The sequence below is a fragment of the Dama dama genome, chromosome 12 (assembly GCF_033118175.1).
Source record: "Dama dama isolate Ldn47 chromosome 12, ASM3311817v1, whole genome shotgun sequence".
In the NCBI taxonomy this organism is placed as follows: domain Eukaryota; kingdom Metazoa; phylum Chordata; class Mammalia; order Artiodactyla; family Cervidae; genus Dama; species Dama dama.
Window position 1 is genome coordinate 41,734,766 of NC_083692.1, and position 20,396 is coordinate 41,755,161.

Sequence of the window (20,396 nt, forward strand, 5' to 3'; positions counted from 1 at the left end):
AAAGCAGATATTCGGTCTTGGCACTGCGTTTGGTTCTCCATAGTATGTAGTATGTGCTTGCATGCTAAGTTGCTTCAGTCATGTCCAACTCTGTGCGACCCCGTGGACTGTAGCCTGCCAGGATCCTCTGTCCATGGGATTCTCCAGGCAAGAATACTGGAGTGGGTTGCCATGCCCTTCTCCAGGGGATCTTCCTGACCCAGGGGTCGAACCTGCATCTCTTAGATCTCCTGCATTGGTAGGCAGGTTCTTTACCACCAGCGCCACATGGGAAGCTCAGTGTGTGGTATAGAGCTCTGAATGTATGTCTAGAATGTTATATAAAAGATCACATGAATCTGTCTCTGACTGCCCTTACATCAGACATCATGTAGTGCAGGGGGAACCTGGCAGATTGCACGGAGAGTGGATGTAAGCTGCTCTGGTAGCCCCAAATCAGTGTGTGCCTGAAGGGGCCTCATGAAGATGGTGGATGGGAACTAGAGGTATGTCTGAGAACCCACATTTGGTAGATGGACCAGAATGGATATTCCTTAGTGTTTTATGAAGTTCTTTTTTTTACTTCCCTCTCCTACTCCACAAGGGCAGGAAATCTCTTTTCTTGGAAATACGTTTTGAAGCAAGCAGGAGTTCCCTAAGTCAGAGTTATACCAATCTTTTTGTCTTGGGGGATTTTGTTTTTAACTTCATCTTTTGTTGAATATAATATTTATGTTCTTGGGGAAGGTGAAGAAATCTATAGTTTCCCCAGCAGTTAAAGTTAAGAGGTTCCTGCTCCTGACTTCAGATTTCAGAGACCCTCTACCTAGGTGTTACTTATTGTAGTCACCTCCCAACCCAAGCATAATTCTGCTTGTCAACATTCGTAGGAGATAGTTTTCTAACCTCCACTTGAGTATCCCTAGTAATCCCATTGTTTCACAAATTAGCCCTTTTCATTCCTGGACCATTTTGGTCATTAGGCAGATTTTTTCTTACATTTAATCACAACCTACCCTTTCTATCTAAATTCTGAATTTTCTCCTTTTTTGATGTTACAGTCTTTTAAAGTTTAAGGAAGATCTTCTGGTTCCTCACACATTCACTATTCTTTCACTAGTTCCTTCTAGAATATGGTTATTGGACTTCCTTGACATTCTTACTCTCCCTTCTTAGAATATACTCCATCATTGTCAATGCCCTACTTAACGTGACTATTCACTTGATGCCTGTTAGGTCTCAATTTTATTTTACTTGTACCGAGTGCCTGTTTACTTTTTATGGAAAATTCTAGAATTATACCTCCAAGAATATTTATTCAATAAGATTAATAACTTAGAAATTAAAAACCAGGGCAAAGGAAAGAAGGATGAAAGCACACCAAGTTAAGCACACATAAGTTAATTGTGTGTGTGTGGGCCCTCAGTCGTGTCTGATTCTTTGTGACCTCACGGACTGTAGCCTGCCAATCTCCTCTGTCCATGAGATTTCCCAGTCTAGGATACTGGAGTGGGTTGCCATTTCCTACCCCAGGGGATCTTCCTGACCCAGGGGTTGAACGTTTGTCTCTTGCATTGGCAGGCAGATTCTTTACCACTGTGCCACCTGGGAAGCCACCCTAAGTTGATTACTTAATGTAATTGCTTTGTTTAACTGTATTTACTGAGATTATTGGAAGCCAACATAAAAGGGAAAGAGTAATTTATATAGGTCTTGTGATCAAAATAGAGAAACCATTCCAGGTCTCCAGAGAAGGCAATGTTTCCTCCAGGGGTACTAAATTCTAAAACACTTTCCTCATGTGGATTCCTTATAGCACACAAAGCAGTCTCTCCAGCAGTCTGAAAACAAATGAAAAACTGATGTTCATGTGACTGTTTCTTACAGTGACCTTAAGTAGATGCTCCTGGCATAACGTTTGAGCACAACTCAAATTTCCCTTGTAACAACTCTTTTAACACTCGCCACCATTTCCTGACCCTAAAGATTCTTCCCACTTCATGGTAAAATCTTTGTGAATTGAATACTGTACACATTGAATCCTTTCTCCCAGACAAATGTGTCCATTGAATTACGGATTTGGTCAAACTAGATGATGATTCATGGGAGTTATTCTGTTCTCTTTTGGTTGGGTCCATTTCTGTGCAATTGGAGTGATAAGAGAAAAATTAACAAGTGTTAATTTGAACAATTATGTTGGGGGAAGAAGAATACCTTCTCCTGGAGAGTCCAGTTTGGCTTGCAATCAGATTTCTTGCAGTTTGGACCTTGAGGGTGGGTCAGGACAGTGCTGCTTAAAACTCCCCATGAAGAACCTTCCCCAAGGAGTAGGCGCGTCCCTCTGACCACAGGCAGGGACGTGCAGTTCCAGGATACACTTGCCAAACCACAGAGATTGCAGGCCTGCTGCCCATCCATTATTATCGTCATTATTTAGCATTCTTCAAAGGTCAGAGCCAAAATAAATGGTCTGCCAGCCAAGCAAGCAACACCGGCCTATACCACAGGCCTTTGTAGGCCCTTTGGTATTTAGTAGCAGTGACTTGGTTCATATTCTTGTCTGATTCCATCAGTCTGGCCAGGCTTCTGCCTCCTGCTGTCTTCCCACAACAACTTTTTTTTTCCAATTCTGTCTTGCCTCCTCCCATCTTCCCAATAATAGTTACCTTGGTATGTGTTTGCTGCCCTTCCTTTCTTTCCTTCTTTCTTTTGAATTTAAACAATGAAAGGGATTGAATTAATTGTGCTAATGATAGATAAAAGTATGCCCAGAAAGCTTTTTGGGACTTCTATATTTTGGGTTCGTTGCTCACCCTTGAACCTCTACTCCCCTTGGGGGTAAAGAATAGTATTGTGGTTGAGAGCTTAGAGTCAAAACTCTGAGTTCAAATTCTGACTCTTCCACTTACTAGCTGAATGTTCTTGGTCAATTTACTTAACCTCTCCTTGCTTCTGTTTCTTCATTATAAAATGCATTTATCAATAAAAACTTCCCTCATGGATTTGGTAGTTCATGAAAAGTGCTTAGAACAATGTCTGACTCAATGTATTAGCTGCTATTATTATTCAGCTGTAGAAATCATACCAAAATGTCAGCCTTATATTGTGATCACTTTGGGTTGTGGCTGTTTGGGGGGAAGGTATGTGGGATTGTATTTGGAAAGGGATAACAGAAAAGGCCTTCAAGCCCCAAAACATCCAGCTATGTGGATTTTTTTCTTTTTAACCTAGGGATAAGATGTAGTGAAGTGGTGATGATTCAGAAATATCTGCATCCTAGGGCCCCATGGGCAATTCCATTTTTCATTTTAACAGAAGGGATATTCAGTTCCAGTATGCATGCATTTTGCTCCATGTTCTTACCAAGTTCCAGTGTCTGGGCACAGCCTCCATGCTCTGAGGCAGGCAGACAAGGTGACCTGGTGGATTTTGGGGCCAGCCCTATCAGGCTTTGACTCTTAGCTTAGGTTAGTTTTTTTCTCACAATCCATGATTTATCATTAAGTGAAAAAATAAGTTTTCAGGATCGTGTGTATAATACAATTCCTTCTGAGCACAGCATGGAAAGTTGGGGGAAATTCTTGTGTGTCTATGTGGAGAGGGAGGGAGATGTGTGTAGTTTTGAGGACACTGATAAAAAAAACTGTAATGTCCTAAGCTATTAACATTGGTTATTTAGAAGGTAGGATCGGAGGAGGGACATTTCTCTATATATCTTTTTAAAAAAATTAATTAATTTTTCATTGAAGCTTACTTGCTTTACAATGTTGTGTTGGTTTCTGCCACACATCAACATGAATCAGCCATGGGTATACCTATGTCCCTGCCCTCCTGAACCTCCCACCCCCTCCCGCCCCCTCCCGCCCTCTAGGCTGTCACAGAGCACAGTCTGAGCTCCCTGAGTCAGGCGGCAAGTTCCTACTTTACCATGTTACTCTCGCCATTCGTCCCACCCTCTTCTTCCCTCTCTGTGTCCACAACTCTGTTCTCTATGTCTGCATTTTTACTGCTGCCCTGCAAATTGGTTCATCAGTACCATCTTTCTAGAGTCCATATATATGCATTAATATATATTTGTTCTCTTTCTGACTTACTTCACTGTGTATAATAGGCTCTAGGTTCATCCACTTCATTAGAACTGACTCAAATGTGTTCCTTTTTATGGATGAGTAATACTCCACTGTATATATGTACCACAGCTTCTTTATCCATTCATCTGTCAATAGACATCTAGGTTGCTTCCATATCCTAGCTATAATAAATAGTGCTGCAGTGAACTTTGGGGTACATGTGTCCTTTTCAATTACGGTTTTCTCAGGGGCAGTTTATGTTAATTTATTGACCTTTTTGAGCCTCAATTTCATCCTCTATAAAGTAGAAATTATAATTTTGACATTTCAGGGTCATTTTGGAGACTAAGCAATTAGCACATATGAAATATCCTCACAGTATCTTGCCTTAGAAGACATTCAGCATTTCTTAGTTTCCCTTCCTTTCCTACTGATTCTTTCCTATGTCCTTAATTTATTAAGAAGGACCTGGTATAGGAAATATTTTAGAGGAGTGTTTTCAAATTTAATGTGAGTACAAATCACCGGGGGTTCTTGTTAAGCGACAGATTCTGACTCAGCAGGTCTAAGGCCCTAGTCTGTATTTCCAACCTGTCCCCTAGAGACACTGTTACTGTGTCCGAGGGCCTCACTTAGAGTAGCACATTGGGTGCTGTTTTCTTTCCTTCTTTTGCATCTTATTATTTCTTGTTGGATTTATGTTATCATTTTAATAGTCTTACCACACACATCTACACACATACAGATCATCTTTTATTAAAGATTGTATGTTGCCAGATACCTAAGAATGTTCATCCTCATCCAATACAAGTCATGATGGTTGAGGTCTATGAGAAACCCATCATAGACATTTTCTCATGTTCCCCATGGACCTGGAATCCCAAACTGTTTCACATAAAATACAGGGTTCGTGCCTTGTTGAAGGTCTCCTCTCCGAGTTTGGATCCCTCCAACTAGTCCTGAGTATTCCCAATATCTCCAGCTTTGTAGATAACCCCTATGAAATAAACTGCCCTTGATTAATGGGTGTACCATCTACCTTTTGTTTTGACTCTTGCTGATATATCAAGATGAGATGAAAATGTTAATAGCTCCCCTGACTTTTCTTACCTCAAATATTTTCTCAGCTTTCTCTCCATGCAATCCTTCTTCACACTAACTTTCAAAATGCATGGGTGCTTACCTGGTGCTATTTTCAAATTCTTCCCCAAATTGGCAAACCTATTTAGTAGACCCCAGCCAAGTAGAAGAAACTTCATGAAATAGCACCAAGGTAAATCTAAAAGAAACTGATGTAGACTTGCTTTGTTTTGTAACATGATTGATGACCAAGCTTTAAATTGTATACACTTTGGAGTGTTCTAAAAAGAAGAAGAAGAAGGCTATTATTTCTTCTTCACATCTTTAATTCAAAGAGATTAGCAACTTTCATGTTTTTTACAGAGTACATGGAAACCTCTCAATATAGTTCATGTTGGGCAGCCTCCTGGGCAGATTAGTTGCATGGAGGTGGGTGGATAGCACATGTAGGGGGCAAATCATTGTCTAGAACACCAGTAAAAAAAGAAGTTTCTTTTGAAAGACTTGTTCACCTGAAGACAATATCAGTCTTGTGAGCTCTTCGAGGGAAGACATTCCACCTATCTGTAGGATACTAGCATTTAAATGACTGTTGAATGAATGAATAGGGCTGTTCATTTTCTTCCTTTTTCTTAACTTGCACTAAGTGTGGTTGACAACAGTTGGATGATGCTGTCTGGGTTAAGGTCTGTGTTCTGAATAGCAAGGCTTCCCATAGGAAATGATGAACATTTTTTGTCTATGTAATTATTCTGCTTTTAATAATCTCATTAGTAAAAACTGTAAAAAAAAAAAAAAAACCCTGTCAAACAAAAATAAAGATAACTATATTAATATCTTGAAGTCTTTTGTACTATTGTTGTCTTTATAAATATCCAGTGTTAGCTAGGCAACACATTCATGAATCTTTATCCCTTCTCAGTGACTGTTAAAACCTAACCCTGTTATTTCTGCTCTTACTGGATCCCCACTGGTCAGCACATGGGTACACTGTTTAACGTGGGAGCCCATGTGATTTTTGTTTTTTTTCCAGGCTGCTTCAAGAGAAGAACCACACAAGGGGCTAAATTAGCCTCATTAACTACCTTCAGTAGCTTTAAAAGAAAATGTATGAATAATGCCAAGTTTCTCCTAACTGTCCAGAGGGCAGGAGTCAAAATAGAAATGAGTTTATTGGCTACAAACTTTTGGAAGAGTTTCTCGTGTAAGGGATAGAGCTAAATGCCACAAGTGACTAGAAGTTTGGAGATGCCTGGGGTTCTTGAAATGCTTGAAAATACATTGGAGGGAGGGGGATGAATTCCTCCTTGGTTAGGGCTTTGCTGTTTTTGCTTTAGGGTTCTCAGTTTGCATGTGAGTGTGTTGAGGTGTGTGTGTGTGTGTGTGTGTGTGTGTGTGTGAGTCAGGGGGTGTATAGGAGGGGGCTGGGGGAGAGGAGAAGTGGATGAGCTTCAAGCATCAGGAATTGGGGCCTCAAATTTGATTTGGTTTGTTCTTGAAGTTAACTTCCAATGGACTTCTTTTCATACACTTTTGTTAATGTGTTTTTGAAAACTCCTTATTCTCATGAAATCTTTTGATATTTTATATAGTTCAAGCATGTATGGAGTATTTATTGTCTTTGCAAGTCACTCTGCCTCATTATACCTCTTGGGGGACATTTTATGGTTCTATTTTCAGTGTCCCCATGGATAGAAGGGTCAAGGCAGGCTCACATGTTTCCCCAACATCACCCAGAATGAAAGGCATTCTCTGCTTCTGTTTCCATTCCCAGCTGTTAAGGTCCTCCATTAATGGTTTTCTGAGTTCAGGTCATGCCACCTCTGGCCAAGGCTGTGGGCCTAGCTCTAATTTTTGCTTATTGTCAGAGCATGCAAGTTTTTCCTTTAACAGGATTTGAAATTAAAAACAACCAACCAACCAAAGAAGCCTTTTGTTTCTAGTTTCTTCACATCTCATAGCCATTTAGTATTTGACCTTTTTGCTTTTAGTATGGAGGTAAAGGGCAAGGGCCACTGGGAAAGCCAGCCTTTGAGCCTGTAGTTAAAGTGTATACTACAGGCATGTTTTGTTTGGCAAGCAGGGATTGCCCTCTCCATGTCCCACCTCCCTCTCAAAAAATTTTAGATTGGAATGCTTTAAATGGAATACAAACTCTCTTGTTTGTCTTGAGTTGCATTACTCCTTACTGTTGAACTGGTTCTCCTAGGGTCACCCAGAATCTTTTAAGTTCTCTCTTTCTCTGAATAATTAAATTGTTATTTTTTAGGGGTGGGGCATGCTATACAGCTTGTGGGATCTTAGTTCCCTGAGGAGGGGTTGAACCTGGGCCCTTGGATTGAGAGCATGGAGTCCTAACCACCAGACCAGGGAATTCCGCCCCCTGCCCCCCCTCCCCATTTTTTTTTCTGTCCGCACAGCTTACAAGATCTCAATTCCCCAAACAGGGGTTGAACCTGGGGCCATGGCAGCGAAAGCCTGAAATCCAAACCACTAGGCTACCAGAGGACCCACCCTGAACGGTTTAAAAAGTGGTCCTGAATTCAAGATTAATTATCCCTGTTTCTACATTTGACTTGAGATTTAGCTATTCCCTTGTATAAATCAAGTGATTTCTCATTCATTTTATAAATATAATAAAATTTAAAATTATATACTTCTTTAGAGTTTATGGGATGTTTTTATCTAATTCATTGGATCATCACAATAATAGCTAGAGAGGTAGGTATTTTCTCCATGTTTTGGATGGGAGGTAATATAGTGTCGTATTTAAGAGTATGGAGTCTGGGGTTAGACAAGTGGAGTTTGAATTTCAGCCTTAGTAATTACTAGCCTAGTCACAGTTTCTTTGTCTGTAAAATGAAGAGGAGATATCTATCTTACAGAGTCATGATGAGAAGTAAATGATTAATTCATGCAAAGCAATTGGAACAGTACCTGGCACATAGCAACAGGTCAATAAATTCTGTGAAAACTGTTATGGTTTATTAATAGTATATGAAGAAATGGAAACTCAGAAAAGTTAATCCATCTGTCTAGGGTCACATCGGTCAAGTTGGCAGGAGAGTTGGGGCTCTAACCAAGACTTGAGGCTTCTGATACTGGTTTGTTTCCTCTATATTTACCACCAAATTTCTCATGCATTATGGGGGGACTATAAAGTGAGTAATCCTTTCTTTCATCTTTCAAATTTCTTATCTTCACTTTCTTTTTGTTTTCCTCCATTAAAACTCTTGGTTATTGTCTGTCTAGTAATGAGATACACATGTTAGAGTTCAGCATGAGAAATAGCAGCAAAGTATCGGGATGTCCAGAACCTTGCTGTTGGACTCTTCTTGACACAGAGAAGCTGGGGAGTCCTGGGTCCCTCTGAATCTTGAGATAGATAGTCTGCAAAAATTAACATATTTCCATGGAAGTATTCAGTTGCTGCCACACATTCAGAGATTTTTTAAAAACAATAAGCATACTTCTTGATGCTTTAGTGTCTTTTCCCTTAAGAAGGAGAATACTTAAATTTTGAGGATCTCACTTATCATTTCATATCTCTTTGAAATAGTAGAAAAAATAGTTTATGTTACTTGGGTATATTATTTGGCAAGGGGTAGGGGTGTAATTAAAGTCCAGTGTAAAAATAACAGAAACTTTGGAGTTAGGGCACGTGGAATTCAAATCCTGGCTTCTCCACTATCTGTGTCTGCAAGTCTCTTTTCCCTCATCTGTATAATGAGGATAAGAGGGTTGTTTGGAGGCCTAAAGGAGATAATGTTCACAAAAGAGATGATGCCAGGAACTTAGCATGTAAATATGACTGTTGCTGCTGTTGGGCATGCTAAGTCGCTTCAGTCATGCCCGACCCCAAGGACTGTAGCCCGCCAGGCTCCTCTGTCCATGGGATTCTCCCAGTAAGAATGCTGGAGAGGGCTGCCATGCCCTTCTCCAGGGGATCTTCCCCACCCAGTGTTCGGGCCTGTGTCTCCTGTGTCTCTTGCATTGGCAGGTAGGTTCTTTACCACTTGCACCACCTGGCATTGCTGTTGTGGGAAGGCAATTTTTCACACTGGCCCCTGTCACTTATGTAGGGACCCATGTCTCCTTAGTCCTCATAGAATGATGCATGTACTTCTCCTAGGTATATTATTTCTTTATATTTTAAAATCCAAGTGTTTTGACCTGTTGGTTACTAATTTTTAAAAAATGTGCTTATTATGGAACATTGCCATCTCTGATGTGTTCATCAGGCCACACGCAATGTGCTTTATGTCAAAAACACCAAGCTTACCTCATGTCATGAGGCAGTTAGCATTAGTGAATCCAGCAAGGAATATGACACAGGATCTATGAGATGATGCTTGGGCAGCTAGTCTCAGAAAGTGAAAGCAGCAGGTGTTTATTGAGTATTTTGTATGTGCTCAGGATTGTATGAGGTAGGGAACACAGAATAAATACTGATTCTATCTGTTTCTCACAAGACCGGCAATTTTCTGGGGGTAAATATTAATAGGTGTGATTGAAACCTGACACTATTAAAGAGTAATAATGAATACTATGTGATTCAGTTTTATTTGTTAAGTGGATTCTGGTCTGAGCACTGCGTGGCCTCCCATAGACTGATGGATAAAGATGCGAGGAAAGCCATACTTAGAGCATGGTTTGGTAAATGGGCATAGAGTTTTATACAGGGAGAGAAGAAGAGGGATTATATGGTAGATGTGTGCATTTCGGTGGTGGCAAGGGCTTCAGGGAGAGGTGACGCTTGAGTAGAGTGAGGATAGAAAATCACACTGTTAAAGGCACTGTGGGAGTCTGGGTGTGATGGAGAACAAAAAGAACCCTGGTCTGAGTCGAGGGTTTACGAGGTTGATGGTAGGAGAGCAGGCTGGAGATGTGAGCAAGGGATATAAGTCATTAGAGATGTTGTGTACCGTGATGAGAAGTATGATTATCAAGGCACTGGCAACCAAGCAAGCAAGAGATAATTATAGCAGTGCTTTAGAATGATCACTTTAGGAGAAACTTCCAGTGAAATAGGTGAGAAATAAATGCTTGAATTAAGTCTTAGAAGGAAAAAATGAATGAATGAATGAATAATAGAGTAAGTGGATGATACTAACTATCAGTATTGTAGGGATGTAGAGAAACGGGATGCCATAATGGGAACAGCATTGAAGGAAGACTGTATGATGGAGGAAGATTTGAATGGCTAGTTGGCCAGTCCAGTGACTTGCCCATAGTAGGTAGCCAATAAGCTGGATATTGAATGGCAATAGGATTTATATGAGAGAAGACAGGAAATAATGCCAGGTTACATAAATGTGTGAGATGGTCGTGGAGACAAATATAATTGGAAAAGAGTGGTAGATAATATGATTTTATGTACAGATTGGTTGCATATTTTGGAAGGCTTTGAAATGCCACATTGAGGAATATGAACTTATTTTATTAATCAATAGGAAGCCATAGGCAATTTTTAAACAGATATTTTGACATTTCCAGTTTGGATTAGAAATTTGTTCATTTATTGGGCCTCATCATCTTGATTGGAGGAAGATGTGTTTGATGAGATGATGCTGGTCCTGATTCTTATGTTTAATAGAAATGCCATAGAGCAGCATTACTTTTGGATTGGAAAATAAAGTTGGGTGACCTCACTTTGGCTGTGGGGAGACTGTGCAGTAGTACACTGTTGGAAGACAAAGAAAGCTGAGGCGGAAATGAATGAGTGCCCATATGAGATTTTTTGATGATGCCAGTTTAGAGGGATGGAGCAAATAAAAAGATGGGAGAAACTTCTTGCTCTGAGGAATCTTTTAGGGATAGCAAATACAGTCAATCTCTTTATGTATTCAGGTTCTGCATCTGCAGATTCAACCAACCATGGATCAAAAATATTCCAAAAAAATTTCCAAAAAGTTCCCAAAAGCAAAACTTGAATTTGCTGGGCACTAGCAACTATTCACATGACATTTTATTTACAACTATTTACATAGCATCTACATTCTCTTATAGGTATTATAAGTATTCTAGGTATTATAAGTATTTTAGAAATGATCTAAAGTGTAGGAGATGATGTGCATAGGTTATATGCAAGTGCTTTGCGATATTACATAAGGAACTTGAGTATCCTCAGATTTTTGTTAATCAATGCTATAGGCAGCTACTATCAGTGGATCAGAACTGCCCTGGAATTCAAACCCATCTGTCATGTCTGGAGTGGAAAATGAATGAGCAACAGATTATGATGTACTCACAGTGCAAATCAATTTTACTTTTCCAGGTGGAGCTTGCAGAAATCTGTGCCAAGAGTGAGCGTTACATTGGCACTGAAGGAGGAGGGATGGACCAGTCCATATCATTTCTTGCAGAAGAAGGAACTGTAGGTGACATTGAACTATTTGGAAATGTCAGCTTGGGAAAGTTCATGCAGAAAGGTCCTCAGTTTGTTTCTGGGCAGCCTGTTCTATTAGGCTGTATTTTAGGATGATATTTCTTAACTCCTTTGTAATTCAAGTTTATCACCAATTCACCTACTCCATTTCACGTTGATCACCTCTCCCTTAAGCTTTCAGAATTGTACCTCAAGTCTCTTTTCCTCTCGTGTCTAGGGTTTTTTCCTCCTTCTAATTCATTATTAGTATGCAGTTTCTCAACTCATTAGTTACTGGGACTTCTTTTCCCGCTCTTGTCCCAAATCACTTCATCTCATGGCGTTTTCATAATCTCCTGTTGGTTTTAAACCCCAGTGTTAGTTCTCTTGCCACATATATTCACAACCTCTCTTTTTTATGATTTACTCTATGGTATCATTTTTCTCTGTCAACATTTTTGGGGCTTTAGTGGTAGGGAGAAGAATGCTGACAGGAAGCCAGGAATGAATTCCTTAGCCAATACTACTTCCCCTTGGCTAGGCTATAACTCCCATAGGCAGAACAGAGGTTTTGGTAGTTGCCATAAACTGCCCATTTCCAAAATAGAAACAGACATTTAAAAAAAATCTTTTCTTAGGATTCCTACAGGCTTGGCTATTTTCCAAGAATACCTGGATTTCTTCCTATTAAGAGTATTTGTTGTTGATTCCCCTAAGCCAAAGACAGGAGACATGAGGAAACCTGGTTTAATGCTAAGAAAATACTCCGGGTGTTTTGGATGAGACCTGACAAGTAGACATGATGGCAAGAGTCCTGTTGTTAATATAAGTTAGGGGTAGATTCTTAACAAAGTCCAAATTCTTTGGGTTTGCAAAGCACTTCATAATCTGACAGTTGGTTTACCAGCCCTCCAATTCTATCATCTCACCATGCCTCACCCCTCAACCTCCAAGCTATAGCTAAATTGCAATACCCAAAACTATTAACACCTTATGTTGTTTTTGGCCTTTGAACTTTTATATACTCTTTCCTCTTCTTGACATTCTATTTGGGTAAACAGATCCTCTGTCTGTCCTACTTTTGTTCATCCTTTAAGACTCAGATTTCCTTTTTTTTTTTTTTTAGAGGGGCCTACACTAAGCTATATCTAATGAAGTGCCACAACTATGTGTCTTTGTAACTCCCTGTCCTTGGCTACCATTGTAGCACAACCTGGCAGTGTGTTTGAGTACTTGACTGCTTTTCCCACTAGACTGTAATCTCTATGAGGGCAGGTACAGTGTCTGTCTTGTTCACTTTTGTGTCTCCAGTGCCTACTAGAGTGTTTGGAAGTCAACAGAGGGAGGGGATGTGTGTATACTTACAGCTGATTCTTGTTGCTGTATGGCAGAAACCAACACAGCATTGTAAAGCAATTATTCTCCAATTAAAAACAAAGATTAAAAATATTTGAATTGATAAATGAATGCATTTTTGGGAAAAATTTTTACTAAGGTAAATCATAAATGTTTAAGCAGTTTTTGAATTCTGTACTTTACATCTCACCTGTCATTTTTTTCCCAATAGGCCAAGTTGATAGAATTTAGTCCTCTGAGGGCAACTGATGTGAAACTCCCAAGTGGAGCAGTGTTTGTGATTGCCAACAGTTGTGTGGAAATGAATAAGGCAGCAACTTCTCATTTCAATATCAGGGTGATGGAGTGTCGGCTGGCTGCAAAGGTATGGACTTGGCAAATTAGTGAAACTTGAAGTAGGTTTTCTCTTGTTCTTTTTCTCTTTGTTCCCTATTATTTTGTCTCTTTCCCTAAAATTTAGGGCAACATTCTGACAGCAGTAATATTATAACTGAAGTTTTTTTTAGTATAGAGCAATTTGATTTCCAACTCAGGACATACATAAACCTATAGGTATTCTCTGCAACATCTAGCTATTTAGAAGTTACTTGAACTTCACAGTTGAGTCTTCTAGCATGGCACTGGGGAGATGATGACACCTCAACTTATATCTGTGAAACACAGGCCATGGGTTAGGTATATGGGTGGAGAAAGCTAAGTTGGAGGTGATTGTTGGGAGATGACCATAACTAATCGTGTTTCTTCAACAAAAGTGATGATAGCCTCAATCCTTGGTCCTCTTACATGCACCATTGGCCATCATTGGTCCTTTGAAAAATGCAGGCTTGGTGTCTACTAGAGAAACACAAACCACAAGGTTTGTGTTCTCTGTTCCCCAGTTTAGAAGACACTTGCCAGTCAAGTCTTAACTCTACTTAGGAAGTATTCGCTGAATGCCTTTAGTGAGAAATGTTTTACTATTAAACTCTTCTGATCAGTGCATATATGAGAAGTAGTGCAGTTAACCTTTCAATGTCACAGACTTCAGTGAACTTTATTTTTCCCTTTTTAGGGCAAGCCTCTTCTTTCAGGAGATGGAAGAAATTAGTGTCTTATTTGTTTAAGGGCTTATTCGTGTTGACTTTTTGAGATAGATGAGTAAGTGCTGCCTTCCTGAGGAGACTTCAAACATACACAACATTGTTTTCAGAGTTTTATCATGAAATTAGATATCATCTATTGACATCCATAGGAGAGCCAAAACAAGTACAAGATATGTGAAGTGGGTTCATGTTGTAATGACTCTTTTCCAAAGATAAGGAAGAAAAAGAGAAATAAAATTGTGGTGCTGAATCTCTGTAGTGAAAAGTTGTCAGAATGGGATATAGGGGGATGTCTTTTTGCAGTTAATAGAAAAAGGGCTTCTCCTTTGTAAACGGTAGCTGAAAACCTTAATCCACTGCAGAACCTTTTGTTCCTGAGGCTGTCTTCTGAGTTTAACTGTATAACGCCACGTGCATTTTAAAGGGACTTTAGTCAGTGAAACTGATTTTCTGCCACATACTGCTCCCAACTAATGTAGATAAAACTCATTATTTTAAGTACTCTGAATTTTTCTCTTTTAAAATGTGGAGGAAAGAAAATTGAAGGGCTTTATCAAGATGCAGAATATTTTGTAAATTATATTGCTGCAAATCATGAGAATCTAAGATTATATATATGTACAAAAGAGGAATAAAGATAACATTTATTGCTAATATAGAAAACAGCTAATATTAGCTATGCAGATAGATCTTGATGTTAAGAATATGCTCATGCCTAGTGAATGTAGACTGGAATTCGACTAAGCATGTTTTCCTTATAATATGGTGCCATCTTTCCACTTTCAGCAACATATGAATGAGTATAATTTTTATTTGGAAATGGTCTCATTAAATCAGGAAATAAACTCTCATGTTAAAAAAGTAAAGAAGCTTTTCTTAATCTGAGTAAACTTTCTGCTTTCAGACAATAAAAATGAAGGGTCAGTGGAGAAATGATAAATCAAGATAGCTTTGAAAATGAGACTGATTAGGTAGAGTTCCACATGGCAAAACTGTAATAAGTAATGCTTATTTTTTCCCTCTTATTTTCCTAAGATCCCTTTTTAAAAAATGAGTACCTTTTTGTGTCTCCATAGCACAGGAACTGACACTAAACCAATAAAGATGGTTTTTCTTTGTTTTGCTTTAATGTTCACAGTTTCTTCTGTTCTTATGTCTTCCTTCTCTCTTTCTGTTCCTCCCTGCTCTTCTTCTAACAGCTTCCCAAAACTAATTAATGCAGATGCACTTAAAGTTAGAGTCTTCAGAGGCATTTCAACTGAAATTTAAAACATTTCAAGGCAAACACAATAGAGATTTATAATTATAACTTGCGTAAATGATTCTTTTAAGTGAAGCACATTTTAATGTTCTTAAATTAACAAAGTAACCAGAAATCTTTAATGAGCAAAAATTTTTTCATATTTTATACATATTCAGTGGCTTAAACTTTTCCAGAAATGCTTTATGTCTATTACAAGAGAGTATCCCTTAATTATATTGAGGAGCAAAATGTGTGATGCTGGAAAGAAGGGAAATTATGCTGTTGGCATTTTGCATACCCTGAGCTTCTTGTGGCATCATGTGAAGCAATGAAGAAGAAGGTTTCATGCAGTCCTTTGACACTTCAAGGAAAATTTACAGTGTGACTTTTTTTTTTCACAGAGCCTGTTTTGTCAGTGGCCATCACTCATTCAGTAGTTTTTAGCTCCTGCCACTTAGTGGTCAATATGGAGCTTATTCTTTGTGTGGTGAGAAGTGGGTATAACATTTTCAGGGCTTCTGCAGTTTTTTTGGAATCTGAGTGGAGAAAAACCAAACACCCAGGAATGTAGCCAGTTTCACTCGTCCTGTTGATTTAGTCGAACTCACTCTGCCAGGATGCTGGCATGGAGTATTCCCAGGAGAGTGAGTCCCGGCCGCTGGGCAGGGCATGCACACACTGGGAATAGGGTCTATGTGTCAGTGGAGCCAGGTGTAGCAGGGCCTTCAGTGCCATGCTGAAGATCACCCAGACTTGGTCCTGGAAGCAGTGGGAGCTGCTAATATTAGCAACGTATTCTAGAAACATTAGGTTGGCCATAGGAACTTTGACTTGGTTGAAGAGAAGTAAGTCTTAAAGTGTCAGTGGGGATGGGATCACAAGAGAGGGATGCAAAAGGAAAGAAGCTCTGACTGGACCTAGTGAAAGTGAGGTGTAAGGCTGTGACTGGGTTTCTGTCTTCCTTTTGGTATAAATGCTATTACTTTGAGGAAGTTTTCCCTGACCACCCTCCCCACTTCCATTAAGTTAAATGTCCTTTTATATGCTCTTGTCACATCCTATATTTTCCCACTATAGCAGTTTATCACATGGAGGAAGTTCTTTACTGTATAATTATTACTTGATGTCTGTCTCCTTGGGTTGACTGTGAGCTGCATGCAGTCATGAACCGTGAGTGCTTCATTCATAGGAACAAACATGCATTGCATGCAGTTGTGTGCAAGTGAAGGCTAAGTGTTGAGTTGAAAAGGGCTGTAGTTTTAAGCTGAAGTGATGGATGGAAAGCATAGTGCTGCAACTCATAGGTATGGGGAACATAGGGTGGAAGGTGATAGGAAAGTGGGAGGTGATGACACTTGCCTGTGTTTTCTTACAAGTGGTTAGAAATTGGAGCTTGGCATGTTTCTCTTGACTTGGGCAAAACCTTCAGGTATATTTGTTTTGAGATAATAGTTGAGACTAAGGACTGAGTTCAGTTTGCTGAACCTAGAATGGAGTTTGGAGAGAAGGTGACAAGAGAAGATCAGAAGGCTGGGGGGTTCAAACTTGGGAGATATCTTTAGTAATAACAAAAGGAGAAAACTGAGTCATGGATGGAAATGTAAGGACCAGAGAGGTGAGAGGGAAGCCGGGAAAATTCAGTGCCACAGGGAATGTGAAGAAGGTAGGTAGTGAAGAATCCCAGAAGCCACCAATTTATGAAGGAACAAGAGGACTGAGAAATCCATGGCTTTGGAAATTCTTTTGGAGATAAGAACCACCTCTGGGAAGCCATCTTCAACAGTGAGAGTGGCCACGGAGGGCTCAGAAGTGGTGACTTGGGTCACTGGTTTTAGTTGTCAGACAGTAAGAGAGAAGAAGAAACGAAGAGCAGCAGCTTTAGTTATAAGAATTTGATGAGTGGAAACACCTGTATATGTTTGAAGGCCTAGGAAAAGGTGTACTGTGGGAAGGTATAACCAGAGAGACATTATTTAATCTTTACTGTAGCTTGTGAGGTAGCCATTATGTATCCCATTTTACAATAGGGACTTTCCAGTCAAAGTGGTTTGTGACTTGTTCTAAGTAAATGCAGGAGTCCAGCCTTCTTTTTGCATTGTGCCCCTTAGGGGTTAGGCATGCATGAGCTCCAGAGCACCAGGCTTGAGGATGCCTTAGAAAAAAGATAGACTGTGCTGAGCGTACAGTGAGGATTGTAGCAGAGTCATTCTGCACAGTTTTGCAGATTTCTTCAGACTTATTCTGTGGCCTGCAAACTAATGTGGAGATCATGGAGAGTGGGAATGACTAACACTGAGGAAGGTCAACATTGTGAATGTGTTTATGATGGTTATGGACTCAATACAGGCACGGAAGTCACCGGGGGATGGCTCCATATAGCTGGAAGAGGGTGAGGGGAAGATAGCAAAAAAAAAGTATCCACAGTAAAAAGTTATGTATAACCCCATTTATATCAAACTATATGTGTATAGGCATGCATGAAGTATGCATAAAAATATATCATAGGATGTAAGATGGGAAATTGATGGTTATCTTATTGGGATGATTACAGATGATTTACTTCATCATTTTTTTTTTAAATCCTCCAATTGTTATGTGTTTCTTCAAGTTTAAAAATAAGCATGTGTGATTTATAGAACCCAAACCACCAACAACACAGCTGCTTTTGTTGTGTGGAAAATAACTTGTCAGAGAAGGGATTTGAAATTTTATCCTTTGATGACCTAATGAGGAGAAAGACTTGGTACTTTCCCCATTGATTTGTTAATACTGAAAAATGCAATGAGAAAGTCAGAGAGAGGTGGGTTCTTACAGATAGGCTCCTGAGTTAGGGTCCATATGTTAGCACTTTCCTACCACACCCTCTTACTGGAAGCCCCAGGGAGCCTCCCGGACTGAGGATGTTTTCCAGTTGGAGGAGAGTGCTGATTTTGCAATTGGGACAACCTGTAAGTCTGGGGAGCTAACACCCTTGGAATCAGCCCTCCATCAATGGTAGATGAGAGTCAGGGGATAAATACCTGAGCTTTCTGGTCAGAGTAGGACACATCTGAGCTGTATACATACAGGTCCCAGAGGGCCCAGCAGGCCCAGCCTCACAAACTCCCTTATCATTCATTGCTCTTTGTATCGGCTTCTCTTCCTGTCTCATTTTCCATTCCTCTGCTAAAACTTCTCTGTATCATCTTCTCCCCACAAATTCTTGTCTCAGAGCCTGCTTCCAAGAGAAATCAGCCTAAGACAGGGTCTCAGCACTATTTATCTACCTCTTTGCATGACTGTGGACAAAATATTCACAGACTGCTTTCTTTTCCACAGAGCATCAGCCAGGCTCAGGAACCTCCCAGGAATGGAATCTGAAATAGTGAAAAGAAAATGGTAGATGGTGGCAAAGAACTGCTTTCTCTGATATCCCCAGCCTGCTGCTGAGTGAGGAACTTGTCACAAAATGACCCCTAGCCCTGCTTCACGAATGTGAAGTAGGGCCAGGCACCCGGGCTGTGAGTGGCAAATTCCTTCTTGAAGTTCTGTGTTTGGGCAACAGATCTTACCCACCCACTTCCCTCATCTGCAAGTCATCTTTACGTTTCCTGAGCCAAATTTCAAAGGGTTTAGGCGGCTTTCCTATTTGACTCCTACAATGTAGTAGACTACTCAGGGCCTCCTGGCTGTGCAGCTGTCACTGAGGGCATGTGTTAGAGTTAATCGAAATACACACTGAACTGGCTCTGTGGACCCTCCAGCTGAGGGGTAAGTGGGCCCAACAGCAAACTGGGATATTGCTAGAGTAACTGCTAGTGTCTCTGTCTGTGGAACAAAGGCACACAGAGCGGCAGCCTTTGAAAACAACTTTGCAGACTTCCTCCCCACACAGTCCTGGGACAGTTTCCTGGGACCAGGTGCCTGAAGCAATGTAATTTGTTGAAGTGACACCAGGATTGGGAACTTGGAGATGGTGTGTACTGAAGGGTTCTTAGGAAGAACCCATTCTCACCACTTAGGGATCTTTCTTTGATTCCCCCCCCCCCCCCCCACATTTCCTTCTTATTTTAGAAGGAACTCATCAAAGTGTCTTTAATCATTGCAATGTTCACTTCTAACACAAATCTTAGTTTGTGTTTAGAAACCATTTCTAAGACTTGAGTGGTGATTTGAACTCATATGAGTAGTGTGACATAGATATCAAGCATAGCCCATTAGGAATGTGACCTTGGGGAAGCAAGAAAGAGGTGTAGGATGTGGGATAAATTCCCAACTCAGTTTTTACTAGCTTGGTGACTTTGGGTAAGTCACTCTCATCTCTTAAATAAGGTAATAATACCTTTCTCAGAGTTGTCAAAGGTGAGAAGAAGTAAAAATCACATTTAAATCATATGGCATCATACAAGTGTGAATTTCTTAACTTCATTGCTTATCTCAGTTGGATTTGAATCTGTGTTTTGAGAAAGCATAATTCTAGATCATCCACTTTAGCTCTATTTCTGTGTAAAATAAATATGTTGTATGTTTTTCTTTTGTTTTATGTATGTCTATAAGTTTTCTGAAATTATTTTTGGGATACATTGGGTATTCCAAAAATAACCCAGTTGGGACCACGAATGAATGAGTTTAATGAATGAATGAATCTGTCTGTGGAGGTGTCAGTCAGTTCAGTACTGCTAATAAACATTAAATGTGCTAAGCAAACAAGGTCAGAAGAAAGGTCTTAGTTTGTGTCCTTGCTTTTAAAAATGGCGCCATGTTCTGTGAAATAATTGAATAGAAACATGTGATTCTATTGTCCCCTTCTCCAGTTCTGCTTTAAAATCATTAACTCCTTTCAAATGTATAAGCCACAGTTTTAAAAAGAGGATTAATGAATATAAGAAACACTGTTATTAACATTCTTCAGAAGTGAGTGGCCCTAACCAAAATATAATGGTCTTTTGGTAAATCTGCTTCCTGTCAAAAAGAAAGAAAATCAAATCATCATCATAATAGAAGAGTAAATCAGATGCACATTTCCCTTCTCTTGCTTACTCCTTTTTGCTGTTTGCATTGTCTGTACCTGTGGTCCTCACACCCTGGGAATGAATTTTATAGACCTCCAGGGTGAGAGATACCTTCATTATCTTGACTGTCACCTGCTCTGAAGGGCTCAGTCAGTGGTTTGAGGAGAATGAGGGACACACATTCTGGAGTGTGGTTCCCGTGAGTGGACCTGGTTACAAAGGTTTGGA

At 39.9% G+C, this 20,396-nt stretch overlaps 1 protein-coding gene across 3 annotated transcripts in view; it reads left to right on the forward strand.

Annotated features, from left to right (window-relative positions):
* GALK2 (galactokinase 2) overlaps positions 1 to 20,396 on the forward strand; it is a 153,041-nt gene that overhangs the window by 85,275 nt on the left and 47,370 nt on the right. For all 3 annotated transcript variants that reach the window (XM_061157114.1, XM_061157113.1, XM_061157115.1), the window contains 2 exons: positions 11,407 to 11,505; positions 13,064 to 13,216. In XM_061157114.1, the coding sequence (XP_061013097.1) occupies positions 11,407 to 11,505; positions 13,064 to 13,216 (252 nt within the window). The remainder of the gene's footprint in view (positions 1 to 11,406; positions 11,506 to 13,063; positions 13,217 to 20,396) is intronic.